At 35.4% G+C, this 22,413-nt stretch overlaps 1 protein-coding gene and 1 non-coding gene across 2 annotated transcripts; one reads left to right on the top strand and one right to left on the bottom strand.

Annotated features, from left to right (window-relative positions):
- Positions 1–8,227: 8,227 nt before the first annotated feature.
- On the bottom strand, positions 8,228–8,299 carry TRNAD-GUC (transfer RNA aspartic acid (anticodon GUC)). The gene has a single exon. It is a non-coding gene; the product is annotated as a tRNA-Asp (tRNA).
- Positions 8,300–8,458: 159 nt separating this feature from the next.
- On the top strand, positions 8,459–14,347 carry LOC104886572 (hypothetical protein). The gene is made up of 5 exons (XM_010671025.4): positions 8,459–8,854; positions 9,502–9,563; positions 11,352–11,441; positions 11,540–11,680; positions 13,857–14,347. Exons 1-5 carry the CDS (start codon positions 8,506–8,508, stop codon positions 13,950–13,952), a joined length of 738 nt encoding a protein of 245 aa, XP_010669327.2. The 5' UTR covers positions 8,459–8,505; the 3' UTR covers positions 13,953–14,347.
- The last annotated feature ends 8,066 nt before the right edge of the window (positions 14,348–22,413 follow it).

Genomic DNA, 22,413 nt, shown 5'->3' with positions numbered 1-22,413 from the left:
AACGAAAAATTTCGAACTCCTCGATTTCGGAAAACGAATTTCGAACCATAATTTCCGAAAAATTTCGGTTTCTAAAAAAAAATTTGATCCTCAAAATATTTGTGTTCATCTTTCGAAATGAAACGTAGGAGCAATACTAAGGTTTCCTTCAAATAACAATAAGCTAGGTAACTTAAGAAGCTAAAGTCACTTAATAAGCTAGTTAGTTAGGCGCCTATAAGTCTTAAACTAACCTAAAGCTCGATACCACTTTGTAACACCCCGATAATTCTCTCTTTCTAGAAAATACTTTTAAAAAAAATCTAGAGAATTACCCAGGCATTATCGCCCGTGTGAAAACGTTTCGGCTTACTCAGAATTTTGCAGCGGAAAACTTACTAAAACAAAACCAACTTTATTAAACTTATGAAATAAGAGTCAAACAATGTTTGAACTGAAACACACCAACTCAAAGCTAAAGTCTGAAAATATAAATTCCTAGAAACAACTTAAATACTACTATCAACAAAGCCTCTCCATTCCAGATTCCCCAATGGTATGCATCTTCGAACCTGTAATGTCAATGCTTTCTTGACTCTGCTCCCCCGAAGGATCACCACAGGATCAATAGGCAAAGCCATGATCACAAACACAGACAAGCACGTAATCAGCAAAGCTGAGTACTACATATCAGACATAAAATCCTAAACATGATACTACAACACAACTTGTAGAATAAAATAATAATAACATAAACAACTCAGATGACTCTTACTGAACTAGACTCTAACTTTTATTTCTTCTTTAAATGGAATAGTTATTGGACGAGTTGACTTTCTGAAATAGGAATACGGTCATGACTCCGCAAACCAGAATGACCTACGATATCGAGGAACCTTTAACTAAAGAGGAATGGTGATCAATCCAACCTCGAGAATACATATCACGGCGGACTATGTACCAACCCTTAGTGTCCAACTCTAGACGTGCACCAGTCTAAAGTCTATAACCTATTCTCGTTTCACTTTACGTTGCATTCATTTTATACTTGTGTTGACACACACACCAAGCACATAATACTACAACTACTAATCACATAAATCACAAAACTCCTTTTTAATCTTAGAATTAATAAGTGTTCACAACTTAGATCAAGACTCTTTTAACTTCTTTTATTCTTTACTAACTGCCTGTTGAACCTAGCCAACAGTAAACTGTACCTTTATATAGGTATAACTCAAATTACCAAATAAGATCCTCGGTTCTTATAAGATAAATTAATAAACTCAAAGAATCCATGATTCCAATTACTTCAAATTAATCCACTACGAATTAATACCAAAACTAAATTATTGTTGCATCAAACTTCCATACAAACAAGTCATACTTAAACATATTCTTAGTTTACATGTAGCATACAAGCAAATAACATGTAAAGCCATCTCAGTAAATCATATATATGAACTACAAGGTCCTATACATGATACTACAAATTAAAAACATCCCTAAGCATGTTTCTAACCATTTAGCACGTAGACTATGTACGTACCTCGTATAAACGTAACGGTAGGCCACTTTTAAGCACTAAAAGTCCCCTACAGTGAATTCTCCGCCTAAAACAACCAAGAAATCGAGTAAATACTTGTACTAAAAAAATACAGCAACTTTAAAACGTCCCAAACCCTTCTAAACTTCTTTAAAAATCGTTTTTAAATTTAAACTCTCATTATTTTTAATCCCTAGTATAGATAAACTATTCTAGTGATTAAAAACCATTAAAAACCTTAAAATATTAACTTTCTGAATTTCCAGCAACTATAAAATTTTCTAAACCTTCTGAAAATATTTTAAATGAATATAAAAATCGTATTCCAATCAAAATCATATTCATACTCTAAATATGCGATTTCTAGTGATTTAAAACCCTAAAAATCACATCTTTCATGATTAAAATAAAAATAATAAATCTGAAATTTTTCTTTTATACATATGATCCGAAAAATACATATTTCATAATAAAAATAATAACTCAAATCGAAATCATGCAAATAATAATAAATAACAATAAAAATTAGAACTTTAATGGAATCTTAAAGGAGAAGTAAAGAAAACAACCAAAATAAGAGGAGAAGGAGGGCGCCGGACTGAGACAGCAGCAAGGACCGGCGGCAGCACTGTTTTCGGCTTCAAGAAAAGGTTTGTGACGTTTCTTGTTCACAAGAAACGTTACTTAGCGAAGAAGAAACGATTTTTGAGAGAAAAGATGGAAGTCACGCTCAAGAGGAAGAGGAGAGAGAAAATGTCGAGTGAGGGGAGAGAAACTCAAAGTCACGTGCAAGTGAGGAGAGAGAAAATAAGTGTAGGGCAAAAATTCGGGTTTTAGGATATTTAAATAGGCTAATCCTATTGGGCTTAGGAAAAGAAAGAATTCAATAATTAAAACAATAGGCTAATCCTATTGGGCTTAGGAAAAGGAATTCAATAATTAAAACTTTGATGACTAACAAGATGGGCTTGTTAGGACTTTAGTCATCAAATTATCCTTTCCCTTTTTATTTCTTTTGGGCTTTCGATTCCATTAAGTTTCTTTTCAAATATACTTTTAATAATTAAACTCTTATTTAAACAGCTTAATTAAAATATTACAAACTTTATTAAGCTTAGAAAAATATTTTTAGTTGACTTTTAAAATAGTCAACCCTTTTTAAAAGTCAAATCATTTTCCAAACTCATTTGGATTTAATATAATTACATAAATAACTTAATATATTTATGAAAATCCTTTAAAAATGTGGGGGATTACAATGACTCTCCTGGCTCTTCTTTGTTTACTACCTAACACATCTTCATCACTCTCATCGGGTGTTAGTATCTCATCATCACTATTCTCATACTCACTGAAATACCCCTCATGGACTTCTCTTTGAACATTCCCTCCCTCATTAACTGCTTCACCTCCAGTTTTTGCTAAAGCAGCTTCTCTTTGCAACTGTTCAGCTATTGCCAACAACTTCTGTATGCAAACCCTCTCATTTTCTCTTGCATCTATCAACTCATCATCACTACCATCCAGATCATGATCATACATAGGGATGTCTTCAAGTGCTTCTCTTTGAAGTTCATCTAAATTGAACTCCTCCTCTAATTCAAGATCTGTTTCTTCACCCTCTTCACTGTCCCTATCCACTAACTCAGGCTCATATTGTGGATCCTTTACATTTTCAGAGTCACCACTGTAGCCAACAAGTTCATCCCATGGTATTGGACTTTCGGGTCTATTGTCATACCAGTCCCAATAGTCATAAGGGATCTGTGAAGGGCTAGGAGGATCAAATGAACAGGAGGGTTAGCCTTTTGTGAGTTATGGCTGTTGAGGAGATGTACTGGGAGGGTTGTTTGTTTGTGAGGGATGCTGAGGAGATGAAATGGGAGGGTCAGTAGTGAGTTCTGGATGTTGAGGAGATGAAATGGGAGGGTCAGTACTGAGTTCTGTCTGTTGAGGAGATGTAATGGGAGGGTCAGTAGTGAGTTCTGGCTGTTGAGGAGATGTAATGGGAGGGTTGTTTGTTTGTGAGGGCTGCTGAGGAGATGAAATAGGAAGGTCAAATGTTTTTTCTATGTTAGGGTTTGGAGCAGGACATGCTTTTGATTTTAATGGCTGGGAAAAGTTAGGGATAGATTTTGGGCCCTCCTGGGAAGATGCTTTCCTAGGACTTCTTCTTAGATTTGACCCTTCCAAGGACTTTGGGGTAGTTTTAGGTGGGGCCCTCCTAAAAGGTAACCTTTTCTGTGGGACCACTTTTTGGGGTTGTGTTTCAGTTATGGTTAGGGCACTAAATGCGTTTGGTTGCTCCTCACTGTACCCAAGCTGAAGTGGTACTAACTGAGGTTCATCAACACCATGTGCTACATAGAGGTCAATGAATTTATGTGTATGGCTAAAACCTCTTTGTCAGCATACACTCTCCTCAATCCATCTTTCAAACTCATACCAGGGATTAAGTAATAAATCTCATCTATTTTTGTGTATGAACCACAATTTCTTGCAAGTTCCTCAAGAAACCACTAACATAATTCATCACTGTCAACAGGAAAGGTCCTCCCTTGCCCCCCCACATATTGCACTCCCTTCTCACTGTGTTTAAAACTTCCACCATGCCAAAATCTAAGGGTTACAATACTATCCATAATTCATAGACCAATCACAAAATTCACACCTGTATTCATACAAATAATCCAACAAGAACAAATTTCAATTAACTAATTCCTTCCATTTACACAGTGCAAGCATGATGAAAAATTGAAGAAATAAACCTTCAAATTTTGAATTACATTACCAGAACCAACCCATTAATAAACCAGAAACAAAATTATGAAGCACAACAAAGAAATTGCAAACCAAAAATTTCCACTTATTTCCCCAAACAACAAACAACAATACAATTAAAAAAAAAAATTAAAGAAATAAAATCTTCAGTGTTCGTACCTTTAATGTCGCCCAAAAAAATCGCTCCTTTCCTCTAGAGAAGATGAATTGCAGAGGCAAAGTTATGGCGTCTGACAGGTAGGTAGGAAGAGTTATGGAGGAAATGAAAGGTTAGGCAGGAATTTTCGCAAAAGAAAGAAGAAGGAAGAAGGAAGAAAGAAGAAAGGGGGGGGGGGGTTCATTAAAAATCACATGAGAGTCACGTGGTTTCTTTTACCTGCTACAGCAGGTTAAGCCTTCCAAAGGTCTGTTAGTTTCAAACATGTGTTAAAGTTAGGACTAATATTAATTAATTAATAGTTGGGACTGATTATAGAAGATGTCCCATAATAGTTGGGACTGTTTTTATCAATTTTTCCTAAAATAGAAAAAAAGGGGATGACATGAGTGGAAAAAGAGAAAAAAGTAGATGAGACATGTTACCAATAATAGAAAAAACAACAATGTATAGATTAGAAATAACTTGAACAAAAAGGAAAGTGTGTACTCCCTCTGCTTTCATTTAGTTGCTACATTTTCCATATTTGCTTTTTTTATTTGCTATGTTGTTTCAACTTTCCTTCTTTGATCTATTTTGCCCACCAAAAAGTATATAATCTTTTACTTTGCCTAATCATTAGGGATTTATATAGCAGACATTTAACTAGTTATTAGGGCTGGGCTATGCCCCGCGTAAGAAAAAATTTCATTTATTAATATAACACTTTATGATAATAACACTAAATACAACTTAGCCTAGTGGTTAGTACTTTAGTATATGTACTTGAGGTCTTGGGATCAAACCCTATACTACGCAATTTCTAAATTTTTTATTATACATGGATTACATGAACTAAAACTCCCTAGGGAGAGCGCCACGTGGCACATTTTCTTGTTTATGCACGCCTTTTAATATATTTGTATAGATAGATAGATTACTCCCCCTTCACCTAACTATATTCATTTCCCAATAAGAAACCTCTCTCTCCACCAACCAACCATTAATGAAGTTGCTCGATCCATCCCTAACATTTACTCCCGTTGTTAACCCTTCATACTATTTTCACTTTCATCATCTCTCTGTCTCTTTCTCTCTCGATCTTTCTCATGTCTTTGCACCATTAATTTTCTCAACTTTCTCTTTCTTTTCGCTCTCACCACAAATTTCAGCTTAGTGAATTTTTTTTAAAGAAGATCAACTTATGGTACACTCCAGATCAAAATCCCTCTAGTACTCAGTTGGAAAATCCGGATCTGGTTGTCCTAGAAACTCCTTACCAACTGGATCTAGGGTTTGATTTGTCGAATGAAGAAGATCTGGCCATGGGAGTGTTCGTCGTAGAGGAGTGGGTTTTCCGAAACAAATCAAGAAGATCTGAATTTTGGAGACCCAAGCCACGATTTTTTGGTGGAAATTTTGGGGCTTTTGGAGTGTAGATTGCGAGATGGAATTTCTTTGGACTTGTATCTAGATTTTCCAATCGGGATTCCTGATATGTTCTCCAGCTCTTGAAAATCTATGTTCCTCGCGTCTTCTAAAACCGAGTTGGCTTTCGTGAATAAAGGAAGTATTATTACTCTAAAAACCTATTTTTTTATTTTTATGTTTTTTTTTCTATATAATTGTTGGATATGTAGTGATGATGTTAATTTATGGTTGTTAATTAGAAGTTTTTTAAGGGTTTGATTTTTGCTTGTTGATTTCCCTTTGAATTTGGTTGGATGATTAGGATTTGTTGTTTGTTAAAGTTGCCACTTTTCTGAAGGCTTTTGGGTGATCTGATGAAGCAATTTGTTTTTGCTTTTATAATTCTCTGTATTTTGAATTTTGTGGAGCCATTCCTATTGGTTTTGGATGAACTTTAATCTACTTTTGCTAGTTCTATTTATGTTTCTTGAAATGGTTAAGAATATTGAATGTTCTGTAGTTGGTTATGCGCATCCTTTATATTTTGATGTAATTACTGAGTTTTAGTGTCATGATTAGTTAATTTTGTGTTACAATTTGATGTGTTTTTATAATTATACAATCTCCAATCGTATTGCATTGGTTATCTTCAATGAGATTAAAAAAAAATATTTTTACGCAAGAACCATTACCCTCAATTTTTATGGCATTGGTTGTCTTAAGATTACATTGAGATGTGGTTTTATTCTTGTTAGTTGAGGAATGTAAAAGTTAGTAAAGTTCAATGTTTAGTGAAAACTTATGCCTCTCCAACATTTTTGCTTCTGAAAATGTTGATGGTTGAGGTAATTTTATCAGTTAAACATTCATTTTCTTTGGGGTGTTTTATGATGAAATAAAAAAGTTGATAGTTACAAATATTTTTATGCCACTCCAACACTTTTCCATTATGAAAGTGTTGATGTTTGAGGCATTGAGTGATTTGTAACCCATTTTAGTTTGTTTTCAGGCCACTCCAATACTTTCCTAGTGGAAGTGTTGATGTTTGAGGCATTTCCTAATAGTCATAAATAACTGTATGCCACTCCAACTTTCATAGTAAATGTATTAATGTTTGAGGCATTTAAGTAATTTATGTCCCAACTATTGATGTTTTTAGTTTGCACATTGTGGTCAATAAAAATCATTTCACTATTCTTTCAATGACATCTAATAATATTTTATTGCTTTACAAAATGTGATTAACCGTATTTTCTTAAAAAAAAAAAAAGGACAAATTAGATTCCTATAAGCTTCCCTTTAACTAAAAAAATAAAACAAAGGTAGTACCCGATGTCATTTGTAAGCATTATGTCTGCTTGAACTAGAATGTGCAGTGAAGGATGAGAAAAATTGGCTCCAGATTAATATAATTATTGAACATATGCTTTTTAATTTGAATTTGGAGGGAAGTGGAAATTTTCAAAATTTCCCTTCCAAAGTTGATCCAAAAAAGGGCTCATTTAACCTTGTGGCCCTTTAAAAATATCCCCCACCCCCTTTAATTGACTAATGTTAACCCTATTCATTTAATGCAAAAGGAGTAAAAAAAGTACACTGAAAAGTTTGAAAGGGACATCTCCTAAATTCTTGTGTAAACAACAATGTAGAATTTAGCTAGCGGTGTTTAAATGTAAAAAATTTAGTTCAAAGAGGAAACTGATATTATAATTTACAATGTAGCTAGCGGTGTTTAAATGTAAACACTAATTAAGGGCATTAATAAAAAATTTAGTAGAGTGAGTAAATCAAAAGAAAACGAATGGAGCATTAACTAGCAGTGTTTAAATGTAAAAAACTTATATTATAATTAGTGTTTGGTAAACGTAGTTGTTAGTTTGCATATGTATCAATCTTCAAAAGCTATTTTAAAAAATTACCTCTATACCCATTAGCTAACATTTATAGTTTATCCACTCTACTAGTTCAAACAGCACGCACAAACTACTTCAAAAAAAAAGTACTTTTCACCATTATTTGAGTTTTGACTTAGTCGAAACATTAAAAACTAATTCAAACTCTATTGCGGAACAAGCAAAATATATTGCTAATGAAAGTACCACAAAAAATTGTTATAGATCCTTAGGTGCTCCCACATGTATTTTGTAGCATATTCTTCTATACATTGTTTTTTATATATATTTTGCTCAAATAAGCATAATGTAAAATGTGCAAAATAAATGTAAAATATGTAAAGGAATGTGGGTGAAGCAGCTGGTGCTCCAAGAAAAACTATGGAGGTTTTGAAAGTTTGTATTGAACAAAACATATTCAAATGAGTGGACATTCTAATCTTACCTTAAAAAAAAAAATAAGAATCCTGTAAAATAAAAAAACGCCGTTGCCGGGGATCGAACCCGGGTCACCCGCGTGACAGGCGGGAATACTTACCACTATACTACAACGACCTTGTTGATAAATGTTTGTTGCTTTACGTATTTGTACCAGACAACGAGTCGATCCGCAGATTGAATGGACGAAATTATTCGTTTGAAGATAAACCATTACTACAATTTGTCACTTTCCCCCTCTTCCTTCACTTACCAACACCGCATCAAAGAAGATAACAGCACACTCATTCTTTCAAATTAATCCAACATTAACAAAACAAAAAATGGCAGTGTCATCAACAACGGCATGCATGCCTCACAGGGAATTAATGCCATCATTAGTAAAACCTACAAATACTACTATCCTTTTTAATAACTTGAAAAATACTAATAACACTAGTAACATTATTAGCACCAACAACTATGTTACTCTTACAAGAAAGGTAACATGTTGGAGGTTTGTAGCAAAGAGCTCCGAGGATGCTTCGGAGACGACGGCGACAACGACAACGACAACAACAACAACGGATGAGTCATGGGAAGGAGATGGTGAAAGTAGTCCAATGGAAATGCCCAAAGGACCTCCATCTCTTATCTCTGCCCTCAATGTTGAGAAGGCTCTTCGTGGCATTGGTATTTCATTCTTTCTGAATTTCTAGTACTCCCTCCATACCAAAATATAGTTCCCATTTCCCTTTTTTTATGGTAATTTATGCAAGTAGAAGATAAGAGGGATAGTAAAGATTGATTTTTTGTTTATTTAAATAAATATTGTATGGGAAAAGATGATTTTATGAGAGAGTGGAAAATAATTGATGAAAGAGCATTAATTGTAACATGCATTTTGGTTGAATAAACAAAGGAAAAAACAAAATTCAAGAAACAAATAAATGACGGGATACAGTTTTTCTAGACAAATTACGAAAAAATATAGAAATAAATGGAAATGAGAATTATATTTTGGAATACCCAAAATGGAAATGGGAACTATATTTTGGGACGGAGGGAGTAATAGTATGCTCTGTGCGGCTGTTCCCTTTATTTTTTGGTTATCTTCAGTAATGGGAGTAGTTGAAAAATGAAAATGTTAGTGAAAAGTTTGATGTGAAATCATATATCTGTGTAAGCTATTATTTAGTTGGATTGAACGGAAAATTGTTCATAACCTGGGATGAAATCATCATGTGAAAAGTTTGTGCTTGAAAATTCATGCGTTGATTCATCCATGTGTTCCAACAATATAAATATGGCTGATAAAACCTTGTTTTAGAGTGTTGCAGCAATTACTGATGTAGACCATTATGCAAGAATGGGACTCCGAAGAGGATGCAGTTATGATCAGGTAAACAATTTAGAAAGAATACGGTCACTCAACTAGTATATCAAATTAAGTATTTGATATGTTTTTTTAGTTGCAACATTTTGACTTTAACGAAAGGTAACATTGGCTATCTGCGGTTAGTGTTCCATTAGCTGGCCCATGTTGTTGTCCAGTGGGGTATGGACACGGTGGAGAGGCCCAGCCCATTGGAGGGACATGCCAGTTGGAGTACAGGGGAGCGGTATGGTGGGCCAGTGAAGGAGAATACTACTGGGCCCCATAACTGGTCACGTGTGGGTGCAGTTGGTTATTCTTGTTACCTCTCCTGTTATTTTTCCCTTTGGCTTTCCAAGCCCCTCTCCCTTTTCCTTTGCCCCCCTTATTTCCACCACGAGAAGTGGAATCTGCCGGAGAAGAGACGGCGGCGGCAGGTTGGCTAATCACGAGGGCTTGATGAGAGTGATTCTCTTGACGAGATCTATGGGTTTCTTCTAAAATCAATTGGGACCGAGCCTTATTGAACGAAGGTAAGGGATCCGATTGTTGAATTAGAGTAGCAATTGTGTCGTATTCACCTTTGGTTAAACCAGAGACAAGTTGTAAAACCATTTTTTGATCGGAAACAAGGTTGCCAACATTGGAGAGTTGGTCAGAGAGGACTTTCAATTGCTTACAATAATCTGACATATTCGAAAAATTCTCAAGACGGAGGTTAGAGAATTGTTCCTCAAGGTACACGACACGGGTATGTTTATTGTCGTGAAATATTTCCTCCAAACGTTTCCACAACTCAAGAGCGGTGGCTCTGGGCTTCATGATAGTGTAGATTAAATCTTCATGAATTGTGCCGTAAATCCATTGCTTGACGGATGCATCAAGACGTTTCCAGGTAGTAGCATCAATATCCGTAGGACGAGGGATACTAGAGTCAACATGGTCGAGTACGTTATAGGCACACGCATGAGTGTGGAAAAACTCGACCCAGGTAGCATACTGACCCGATTCCTGATCAAGGATGGTAGGAATGAAATTCTTGATATTTGTGACATGAAAGGCAGGGTGAGGAGAATGAGAAGTGGGAGGAGGAGGGAGGAGGAGGATTAGGGGAGTCCTCTAAAGCAGTGGCAGGCATGGCGGAAGCGGGGGAGATCGTGCCCTAGGCGCCGGCCAAAGAGAAGGAGGTAGAGAGAAGATAGGCCTAGGGTAAATCTGATACCATGTGAGATAATGATAATCTCCTTAATTGGAGTCATTTCATTAATTAAGTATATATATGATTACAAACTAATCAAGTAAATCTTTACATAAGATAATATTTACTCAACACTAATATCTACAAGATATTAAGAGAATATTGACATATTCTCTATTAGTTGAAAACTTGAAACTAATCAATCAACAAATTACATTTTTTTGGGCCCCTTTCGAGAACCGTGGTAAGATAAATTTTCTCTGAACTGCTTGCACAATGCCACTTACCTAGAGGTCCAACAAGTCCCAAATCCCCTTTAGCGAAATATAACATTGGCTATTCGCTGTTAGTGTTTCATTAGTAAAAATTATATAGATTTAGATTAAGAAAATGTATGTTGAAAACTTGAAACTAATCAATCAACATATTACTTTTTTTTTTGGCCCCTTTCGGAAACCGTCGTAAGATGAATTTCTCCTAAGCTACCCTCGCACAAGGTCATTGATATAATTTAATGCCTCTATCTCAAAATATAATTCGACTTCTTAATTCTTATGATGATTTTTAGTATTGATAGAGTTATCTTATGTGTGTTATACAAAATTCATATTGAGTAGGTTGGACCTGCTTACCAGATTAAGGTCCAGGAATTATCAAGCCAAGGATTAGACGAGGAGGAACTCAACAAAGAGCGTGAGCTTTTAAAGGTGACAATAAAATACTGTTGATTTTGTTGTAATGAAGATTTGTGCTAGATATATATGACATAAAAACTAAAGACAGTAACTCACATTGTTGTTAACAGGAATCCTACAATATATTGTCTTCTGAAGTAGAAAGGAGATTATACGATTGGAGCCTAGCAAGGAGTGGGGCACCCGACAGATATGCATGGCCTTTTGAGGCTGACATAACACAAACCCCTACAGGCATTCCTCCTCCGCGGGTAAATATTAATTCCAACTTTCTTAAATTATTATCCAAATATCAATAACCTATTAGGGCCCGTTCGATATTACAGTGATTTTCTATTTTTTGGTTTTTTGATTTTTAAAGTCATATGATATATGTTTTATAATGAATAAAAAATTAATTAAATTTATTGGGAACGTGATGATTTTGAAAACTGACAACTAAAAAGGGAAAACCATTTTTTCTGGTTTCTTGTTTTTGGTTTTTAGTTTCCAAAAAAAACTGAAAATTGAAAACAAAAAACAATAACGAACGGACCCTAATATTTTTGTTTACTATATTTCATGATAAAAAAAATATCTAAGAAATATGATTTCAAATACGTGCTAAAAATTATCTTGTAGACACAGCAAGTATATTTTTTATAGCATTATTGCTTACCTTATAATCCAATATGAAAACCTCTAATTTACCGTATAAACATATATTAAATCCTCAATCTATATCTAATTTGATAAAAGGGAGAGGAGAGAGATGAGTATATATGGACTGAAAACACAAATATGCTGACAATAGTATTTAATTAATGTAAATTAGTTGCAAACAGACAAAAATTGCTAATTTAGTAGGAAAACTATGATAATGTTGCCACAAACTAAAAATTTTTAAATTAAAAACTATTAAAGAGTTGATTTATGTAGTCAATTTGTCACTATTTATGGTTATTTATTACAGTTTTTCAGCTAGAATGAAAAACTTAAAATAAGAATATGAGAAAGTCAATCATAACTAAAAAACAGGAAGATTTTAGAACATGTTAAAAGCTATATAGTGACCTATTTATAATTAACTTTCTCATAACATTTTAATATTCTGCAAAAATTATTAAAAGAGACGGTAAAAATTAGACCTAGTCATTAAATTAATTAAACTAGTCATTGAAAGAAATTAACCTAATCACTGTTGGGCTAGTTCTTTTTTTTTTTAAAATATTGGACTTACCATTGCCTAATTTTAATTTAAAAATAGCCGATCTCTTACAAGACAAACTCTATATTCTGTTGACGTAGAAATTATTTACAATAAGTTATACTAATCTTATCCCTAACCAATGTTGTCAAAATCGAGATTCTAGTTTGAACCGAAAACAACCTTTAGAATCGAATCGTAAAATTGAATCGTAGAATCGTAAGATTCTACAAACATTTATAATCCAGATATTGCACTCAATCTTCATTGAATATGCTAAAATTATAAGTTAAAAGACCTAAAAATTGGAAAAAATAGTTGTTTACCCACTATATTGGCAATAACTAATAATATATATCTCTTATTTTTTTTGTTAGCATGATTTAAACTTGCGAGGTTTCTGCTAGTCAACAGAAATGTATAGAATCGCGAATCGAATCGTCTACCATATTTTGAATCGTAAAATCGTAAGATTTTAAGATTTGAATCGCGATTTTAATAACTTTGTCCCTAACTATCTTTTTCAACAAATTATCAAATGGTCATGCATAGGATCTTATACTTCCTTTTTCTATCTCTTGTCAAATTCTTATAAATTATCTTTGGTGGATAGACGTATCATGTTTCTTTTTGCTCTTAATCGACTCGGACTTAAGATTTAGATCATAAGGAGAAAAATATAAGCTGGATTTGTGTTTTAATATTTTTTATTATTTCTATAAATTATATTTTAAGGTAAAATTTATAGTCAAAGTCATGGTCCTATGATAGCATCTTCAACAATGGACCTCAAAAGTAGAGGACCTTAAATCTTCTATATAGCTCAATTGAAAAAGCAAAACCAATTACTTCTTATAACTCATTCCACAAGATCTGCTTAGTGCTCATTAAACCTTTTAATTGACGGTATTAATTAACTTGAATATATTGTAGAATACATATATCTTTTTTCCAAATTGTATAATTTCTCATCTATTAAGTCTAACTATTTACATTAGTCCATAACCTCAAATTTCTTTGGAACGCTCCTAATAATCAAAGCTCAACCTTAACTGAAAAACAAAGATGACAAATATATAAACTCATCAATATTCACATATTTGTAGCTCATTAGTAGTAGTATCACACAGTATATTGTCTTGTGAGTTGTGAATTCTCTCATTCCATATTCGGCATGAATAATCCATTTTATCAAGTCCACTTCTTTTCCCAAGCTATTAAACTCAACTTGATTCTTACAGGAACCTGAAGACGTAGGACCTACAATAGCAGTGGGATACTTCTTCTTAGGCTGGTTGGTATTAGCTTTCACGTTATCCATCGCCCTCAACCTGTAGAGCACCATTGCTGTGTGTTGCACTCACATATGCCACCCATTCCAATGGAAAATAATATAGTGCTTGCATTCCTTTTTGGGTGTCCTCCGAATATGGAATAATATAGTACTTGCATTCCTTTCTGGATGTCCTCCGAATGTGGAATAATATAGTGCTTGCATTCCTTTTTGGGTGTCCTCCGAATATGGAATAATATAGTGTTGCACTGGCTGTGTGTTGCACTATTTTATGTTCAACTCTATATATTTCTCTATCTGTAGAGTACATTAAATGTATAGAAACAGCTCTAACAGAGTTTTTGTTATTCGTATTAACAACTACTCTAGGAGCATTGTAAATACTGCTACTTCATATCTTCAAGAACACTTAAATATACCGAGTATATATTTCTGTCACACATTTCCAATAGTAAAAAAATGGTCGATTAATATATACTCTGGCTTCATCTTGTTTACATGTGAAAAAGAAAAACTAACTATTTTTTCTAAATTTATCTGCACTTAAAAAACTATTAAAAACTTATCTGAATTTATAATAAAAGAACTTATATGAACTTATAATAAAAGAACTTGTCTAAACTTTATTGATGAATTTTTTTCTAAATTAGAAAAAACACCACCTTATTGCACACTACAATATCAACCCTCTCCTCTGTAGTCTGTTCCCCGTATAATCATTTTCATCTTTTCATCTTTCTTCTACCCCTTCATGATTCATCTCCGTATAATCATTTTTATTGACATTTCATAACTATTGTTAGCACAATAGAACTCACACTCAAGCAGCCAAGCAGGCCATGAGATTCATTTTGGGAGAAATAGAGAAATATTTCAAACTAGAATTTTGCTCGATAACTCAAACTAGCTACGTTAAACCTTGATTTCAACTCTTCAACACGTTAATTTACCAACCCCAAACAAAATAATAAAATAAGGAAACTCATAGCCAGAAAAAGGAACATCATGAGTTTACTTATGAGTTATGACAATGGTCGTGATACTACTGAAAATGTTCAATGCAGGCTTGATAGAGCTCTTGTGACGACTAATTGGTTGAATGTTTTTCGGATGCCCATGTTTGAAATCTTGATAGAGAGTGGTCGGACCACGCTCCGATTAAGCTTACGTGTTGGAAGAATGACCTAGGATCAAGATTAGGTGAGAAGCCGTTTCGTTTTGAGCAGTTTTGGGCGACCGAAGATGAGTGTGAGGAGGTTATTAGAGGTGCTTGGCTTCATGGTACGAATTTGGAAATGAACTTGGAGGAGTGTGCTTCTACGCTAAAGAAATTGGGGGGGGGGGGGGGACAAATTTGGGTCAATTTTCCGAGAGTTGAGGGAAAAACGGAAAAAATTAAAGAAGTTGAATGGTGCAAATCTCTCGGATAGTCAGATTGTGAGGAGGAGGTGTTTGCTACGTGAGATACAAGATTTGGTTCAGCATGAAGAAGTCTACTGGAAGCAAAGGTCGAGAGCTTTGTGGCTAGTGGAGGGAGATCACAATACAAAGTTTTTCCACCAGCGAGCCTCGGCTAGGAAGCGGAAAAATAGCATCAATCTTCTTAAGGATGACTCAGGCCTAGAACACGTGGGTAATGAGGAGGTGGGAAGGCATGCAGTGCAATATTTTCGTAACAAACCCTTCTTTAATTTCGCGGGCTTTAGAGGGGTTCCATGCTCGTGTTTCGGAAGAGATGAATGCGATTTTGAGGGCCGAGTATAGGGAGGAGGAGGTGAGTTTGGCGCTAAGCCAGATGCATCAAGTCAAAGCCCCGGGGCCTGATGGGATGTGTCCAATGTTTTTTCAGACATATTGGCATATTGTTGGTAAGTCTGTTACTGATACCGTGATTGGCATTCTGAGAGGGGCTCAAATCCTTAGCTTCTTGAACAAGACTTTTATCGTGCTTATTCCCAAAAAGAGTAAAGTTGATCGTATGTCTGATTTTCGTCCTATTTCTCTCTGTAATGTTATTTATAAGTTGGTGTCAAAGGTGCTGGATAATAGACTTAAGAGTTTCCTTGATAAGATTATTGCTGTTAATCAGAGTGTGTTTACTCCAGGGCGGCTGATTACAGATAATATTCTTGTAGCTTTTGAGTTATTTCATTATATGAAAAATTTGCAAAATGTAGAGGGGAGTATGGCGTTGAAGTTAGACATGTCAAAAGCTTATGGCCGGGTTGAATGGGATTTCTTAAAAGCTGTATCGGACAAATTTGGCTTTGATGTGGGGTGGAGTAGCCGAGTGATGTGTTGTGTTCGTTCTGTTTCTTTCTCCGTTTTCATTAATGGCAGGCCTACTGAAATTTTCTCTCCTAATAGAGGTATCCGGCAAGGTGATCCTATTTTGCCTTACTTGTTCATTCTATGTGCTGAGGTGTTTTCTCATTCGTTGAGGAGAGCAGAAGAGAATAATCTGATTAGAGGTATCAAGGTGGCCCCCACCGCTCCTTCTGTGAACCATTTACTTTTTGCGGATGATTGTGTGATTTTTTCCAGAGCTACTATTCATGATGTTGATGCTATATAGGAAGCCTTAAGGGTGTATGAGTTGGCGTCTGGTCAACAGGTAAATTTTGAGAAGACTACACTTTCTTTCAGCAAAGGTGTTAAGGTGTCGAGAAGGGGTGAAATTGTGCAAAAACTTGGTGTTAGAGTTGTTGATGTGCACGATAGGTATCTTGGGCTACCTATCACGGTAGGGCGCTCAAAGAAGGTAATTACAAAGGGTGTGAAAGAGAAACTTTGGAAAAAGCTTCAAGGGTGAAAGGGGATGATTCTTTCTAAAGCTGGCAGGGAGGTTATGATAAAGGTTGTGGCTCAATCTCTCCCTACCTACGCGATGAGTGTGTTTAAGTTTCCATCTTCTTTTTGTGATGAGATTCGATCATTGATAGCATAGTTCTGGTGGGGGCAAAAGAATGTGGAAAGAAAAATTCACTGGATAGCATGGAAGAAATTGTGTAGGCCAAAAGCTGAGGGAGAGATATGAAACTATTTAATTGGGCTCTTCTTGGAAAACAAGCTTGGCGATTGATAATGCACCCGGGAAGTTTACTTGAGCATATTTTAAAAGCTAAGTACTATCCTCACTCATCTAATATGAGCTCTGAATTGAGTTCAAATCCAAGCTATACTTGGAGATTTGGGAGGGGTGGTGAAAAGAGGAGTTAGGTGGAGAGTGGGTGATGGTGAACGAATGAAGGTATGACATGATACATGGATCCCCGACACTCAGACACAAAAGATCCTATCCCCGAGAGGTAATTCGAATACTGACTCCTTGGTGGCTGATTTGATACACTCGATTACTAAGACGTGGAATAGAGAATTAATGGCTCAAATCTTTCTTCCTTTTAAGGTTGAGAGAGTGATGAACATTCCCCTTAGTTCGAGGTTGTTGGAAGATACTATATGTTGGGACCTTGAAAAGGATGGACAATATTCGGTGAAGTCGGCATATAGAGCTTTATGGGGTGATTCGAATCATGAGCAGGAAGCTTCTCCCTCATATGTTATAGATTTATAGAAGAAGATTTGGAGATTGAAGATGTTACCTCGTGTCAAATTATTCGCGTAGAGGGCTGTGTCAAACACTTTGCTAACTCGATTAGCGTTAAGCAGGAGGATCCCCAACAATGTGCGGTTTGTGAGTTGTGTAGAAAGGAGGATGATTAAGGTGCCTGAGAGTCAAGGAGGTGTGGCGGCGCAGGTTGCACGATGGGATGATGTGCGAGAGGGGTGGGTCTGTGGGGGATTGGTGGGCCGGAGTTTTGAGAAGATGGAGGATGATGAGCTAAGTGTGTTCCTGACTACGGCATGTGCGATATGGGGAGCCATGTGTCGTGCCTTGATGGCAAATGAATGTGGTGATCCTGGGGAAACGCTAGCCTATGCTCTAAAGATTAGCAGGAAAGTGCGGGAGCATCGCCTAGCTCCATCAGCAGTGAATGTAGCTATCTCGCCTTACCCCATTTCGTGGGCCAAGCCTGCAGATTCATTGATCAAGGTAAATGTCGATGCTGGTTTTGTGGGGTCTTTGGGGTGTGGTTTGGGGGTGGTGTGCAAGGATGCTTCGGGTGCGATAGTGGCTGCTGGCACATATCAGTTTCATGTGGCGTGGGAGACGCGCATAGCGGAGGCAAAGGCGATATATTATGGCTTGAAGGTGGTGTTGGAGCTGGGTTATGATCGTGTGGAAGTTGAAAGTGATAGTTTGTTGGTTATTCACGCTTTGAGGCGTGGGAAAGGGGGCTCTAGTGATTTTGATTTAATAATTGATGATATACAAGATTTAATTAGTTCTTTTGATAAGGTTATTTTCGTTTGTCAAACGTTTTGGGAATTCAGTAGCTCATATGTAAGCTCATCTCCAACCTTGAGAGATTGGTAGACGTTTATGGGTGGATGATGTCCCGGATGATGTTATATCTATTGCGTTCAAAGATATAATATGATCCCCCTTTCATGGGTTTCCCTCAAAAAAAATAAAATAAGAAAAGTCTTCCACATATACCTAACAAACTTTTCTCAAGATTACCTAGAACTAGACATGGTTATTCTACGAGTCGGGTCAAGGTCAATACGGGTCAGATGCGGATCGGGTCATAAGAGAGTCATCTCGTAAAGGGTCGGTTGTGGGTTGGGTCAAATGGGTAATGTGCCGATAATGGACGGGCCGACAAACGAGCAAGAAAAACAAGGAACAAAGAAGGCCAAAAGTGAATTTAGATGAATGTGAATCCGAATATATAATCATTTTTACAAAACCTATTTTATTTTCTTAAAATAGGGTTTATTTTCTTAAAATAGGGTTTATTTATCGGTCCTATAATGACCTTGTCTAATAATGTCCCTATCCAAACTTTGACCCTAACCCTTTAGCCATTGGACTATCCTGTCCAATAACCAAGTCTACCTAAAACTACGTGCTTTCAAGAACATTTATTTGCACATTTTACATAATGCTTATTTGAAAATTATAGATGCTTAAAAAAATTATAGCCTTTCAAAGCATAAAAATTACGTTGTAAATTACTATATTTTTTTTGGGTGCAAGACAGGAGAAACCCCAACTACATTTTCAATTGGTTTACATTATATGGTTACCTTTTACCATATCTTCATGGTTTTTGTTTTGCCTAAAATTATGTCATAGATATATATTGGATTTGTGAAGACATTGAATTGATTTTGGACCTAAATTTTTGTCCTAGCCCCAATAATAATTCATTAAAAATCTATAAGTGCATTACTAATATATACTCCTTTCGTTTCATGTTAGAGTATGGCCACTAATGTATATTCTGTATGTCATGAAGCTTAATATAAAAAAAATCATGACCTTGCATTCATGTTCTTTTGGAGATCTAATTTGGATTATGCCATGACAAATCTCAATTTAGATCATTCTATAATTTAAGTCATGAATGAGTCATGGACACTAGTACAAGATTGATGATTTACGTCGTTTTTGAAAGAATCATTTGCATCGGATGAAGGTGTGACGCCACAAGAGCAAACATGATTTGCATCGGATGGACATTCGACACAGAGGAACACCCATTTGCGTCAAACACTAAGCAAAAGCCGACACAGATCGTCTTGGCCTTGCCCAACTCAAGGCTTTTGGTTGTGTTGCTAGGCCACTCATTTGCGTCGGACCCATGTCAACATGCGATGCAATACATCTTCTGCTTTGGGCCCATGTCAACATGCGATGCAAATTACATCTTCCACGTCGGTTTATTTTTTATTAAAAATAATCAATACCCTGATTCGCAACAACTATCACCAGTGAATTTGTAGACTAACAATTTGCAATATGACATTCAAATGGCCTAATTTAGTTTGAAATGAATTATTCAGTTTAGAGACTAACAAATGAGTTATTCGAAATCTGAAAAACTATCATCAGTTACAATATGTCACTAACATATAACTTACAAAAAGAAGGATAAAAATCCCCTATAGACCCAGATCTAAATATAAAAACTATCTTTGCCTTCAAACTCACAATAATCCCAGAACTAAAAAAGATCGAGATATAAAAAGATTTTTGCTTTCAAATTGAACTCTAGAAACTTCCTAAAACAAGTGTAAGACAAAAAAAACTCCAAAAGATTGAAAATTTTCACGAACATCAGCGACGATGTATAGGAGTGTTATTTCACTAGGAACAATATAAGAAGGGGGGTGAATTGTATGTGTAGAAATAAATGTAACTTTTTGCGGAATTTCAAACTTAAACAAATAACACTAAGGAATACAAGAGATTTTTACGAGGAAAAACTTCTTGGGCCAACAAGAAGAAACAACCTCGACCACTAGGATTTTAAACACAACTCTTTCACTAATTAGGCCAAACAACTTTGTTACAACCTAATTCTACTCACGAGTCACCCCTTGAGTTCCTAAACTCAAGTTCCTGAACCACTGTTCCCTTAACAGTTGTTCCTCCAACTTCACTTAAGTTTTCTCACTTTAACTTGCTTTACTCAAAGCTTCTCTCTACAGAACTTCACTCAAAGTCCCCTTACCTAAAAACAAATACGTTGATCGAATAAACTTAGTAATTAAGTAAGAAGACAAAGAACAAATGGCTTTATGAGAGAATGAAGGCACTAACACTTTACTTAGTTAAACTCACAAATCACTTAGTCAACACACTTTGGAACTTAATTAGACATTAGTATTTATAGTGGTAATAACTTAAAATGTGGGATTAAAACATGTATTAGTGGTAAAACCATTATCTCATGATGTTCCTTATTCGGAGGAACACGTTCCTCAATCATCCCATGATCTCCATGATCACTGTTAAACGTGAGATCAGCGCCAGTTCGTCTGTTCCTTTCAAAGGAACACACAATCATTCTCATTCTAAATTGCCATAGTTCCTTACCATTTTCACTCGTTCCTTTACAATGGAACTAGAAACAAAAAGCCTCGCTTTAGTCTTCGTGCTCCAATGCTGCTCCATACCAAATATAGAAACATCTTCACTTATTCAAAATCCAAACTTGATTTCTTCCTTGACTTAGTATTCTCTTTTTCCTTTATTGATACCTTGAAATTTACTCACTTAAACAACTTGTTAGTCCAATACTAAGTTTGCATCTTTGTTCCTTTGTCATCATCAAAACTAGGGTTCAACAAGGAGGAAGAGGATCGAACATTGGTTTGACGGCAGCCAATAGAAGCTCAAATCGCATGGAGAAAGAGGATCGATCGAACATTTGGTGCGACATCTTCTTCTTCTTGGTGTGACATCTTCACAAACAAACGAACGAATGAACGAATAGAGATGATCTGATGATGTAGCAACGTGAAGAACGAACGGAGTGGTTACAGAGTGGAGGTGGTCGTGGAGGTTAGAGAGTGATAGTGATCGTGTGAGTCGCCGTTAGAGAGAAGGGTAAGTTAGACAGAGTGGGTAAGTGATATTAGGTTAGAGAGGGGTGAGACTTGAGAGAGATTTAGGTTTGGACTTTGAAGGTTGGGCCGTGGAGGGGTTTATAAACCCATTATGATATGCGTTGCGTGTCTTGCTGCATCCGACGCTAAAATTCATTTTGTTATTTCAAAATCTTATATGTCGGTAGACCAACAAGATTCGACGTAAATCAGTAATTTGCGTTGGTTGGGTGGTAATATGTTCGACGCAAATGTGACTTTTGTTTTCACCCTTCATATAATTTGAGTCAGGTGCTAAAAGGGAACTGATACAATTTCTGTATTTGTGTCGTTTGTCTTAAAATTCGACGCGATTAACGAGACACAAACATTTATTTGCACATTTTACATAATGTTCATTTGAAAATTATAGATGCTTTGGAAAATTATAGCCTTTCAAAACATAAAAGTTGTAAACTACTACATCTTTTTGGTGCAAGAGAGGAGAAAGCCCCAATTACATTTTCAATTGTTTTACATTATATGGCTACCTTTTACCAGATCTTCATGGTTTTTGTTTTTGCTTAATATAATGTCATACGGTATATATTGGATTCGGGAAGTCATTGAATTGGTTTTAGATCTAAATTTTTGTTCTATCATTCATTAAAAATTTGGTAAGTGTATACTAATATATGCTCCTTCCATATTACGTTAGAGCATGACCACTATTGTATTTTTTAATCATGTAAATATGTGATGAAACTTATCAAATAATCATGGCCTTGCATTCATGTTCTTTTGGTAATCTAATTTGAATCATGCCATGACAAATCTAAATTTAAATTATTCTATAATTTAAGTCATGAAATGAGTCATGTAGCAAAAGTGAGAATGTGGGACACATTGCATAAATTATAATTCGAAATTTGTAATTGAAATATCTTAAAAAACTACAAAGTAAAAAAAAAATAGAAGGATTTTTTAACTAAAATAATACAAACTTTGTCCTTCGCTCAAAATAATATAAGCTATCGATTAATTTATAGTGTAGAAAACTTTAC

The sequence above is a fragment of the Beta vulgaris genome, chromosome 2 (genome assembly GCF_026745355.1).
Source record: "Beta vulgaris subsp. vulgaris cultivar EL10 chromosome 2, EL10.2, whole genome shotgun sequence".
NCBI classification, from domain to species: domain Eukaryota; kingdom Viridiplantae; phylum Streptophyta; class Magnoliopsida; order Caryophyllales; family Amaranthaceae; genus Beta; species Beta vulgaris.
This window is presented reverse-complemented; position numbering and strand designations above follow the sequence as displayed.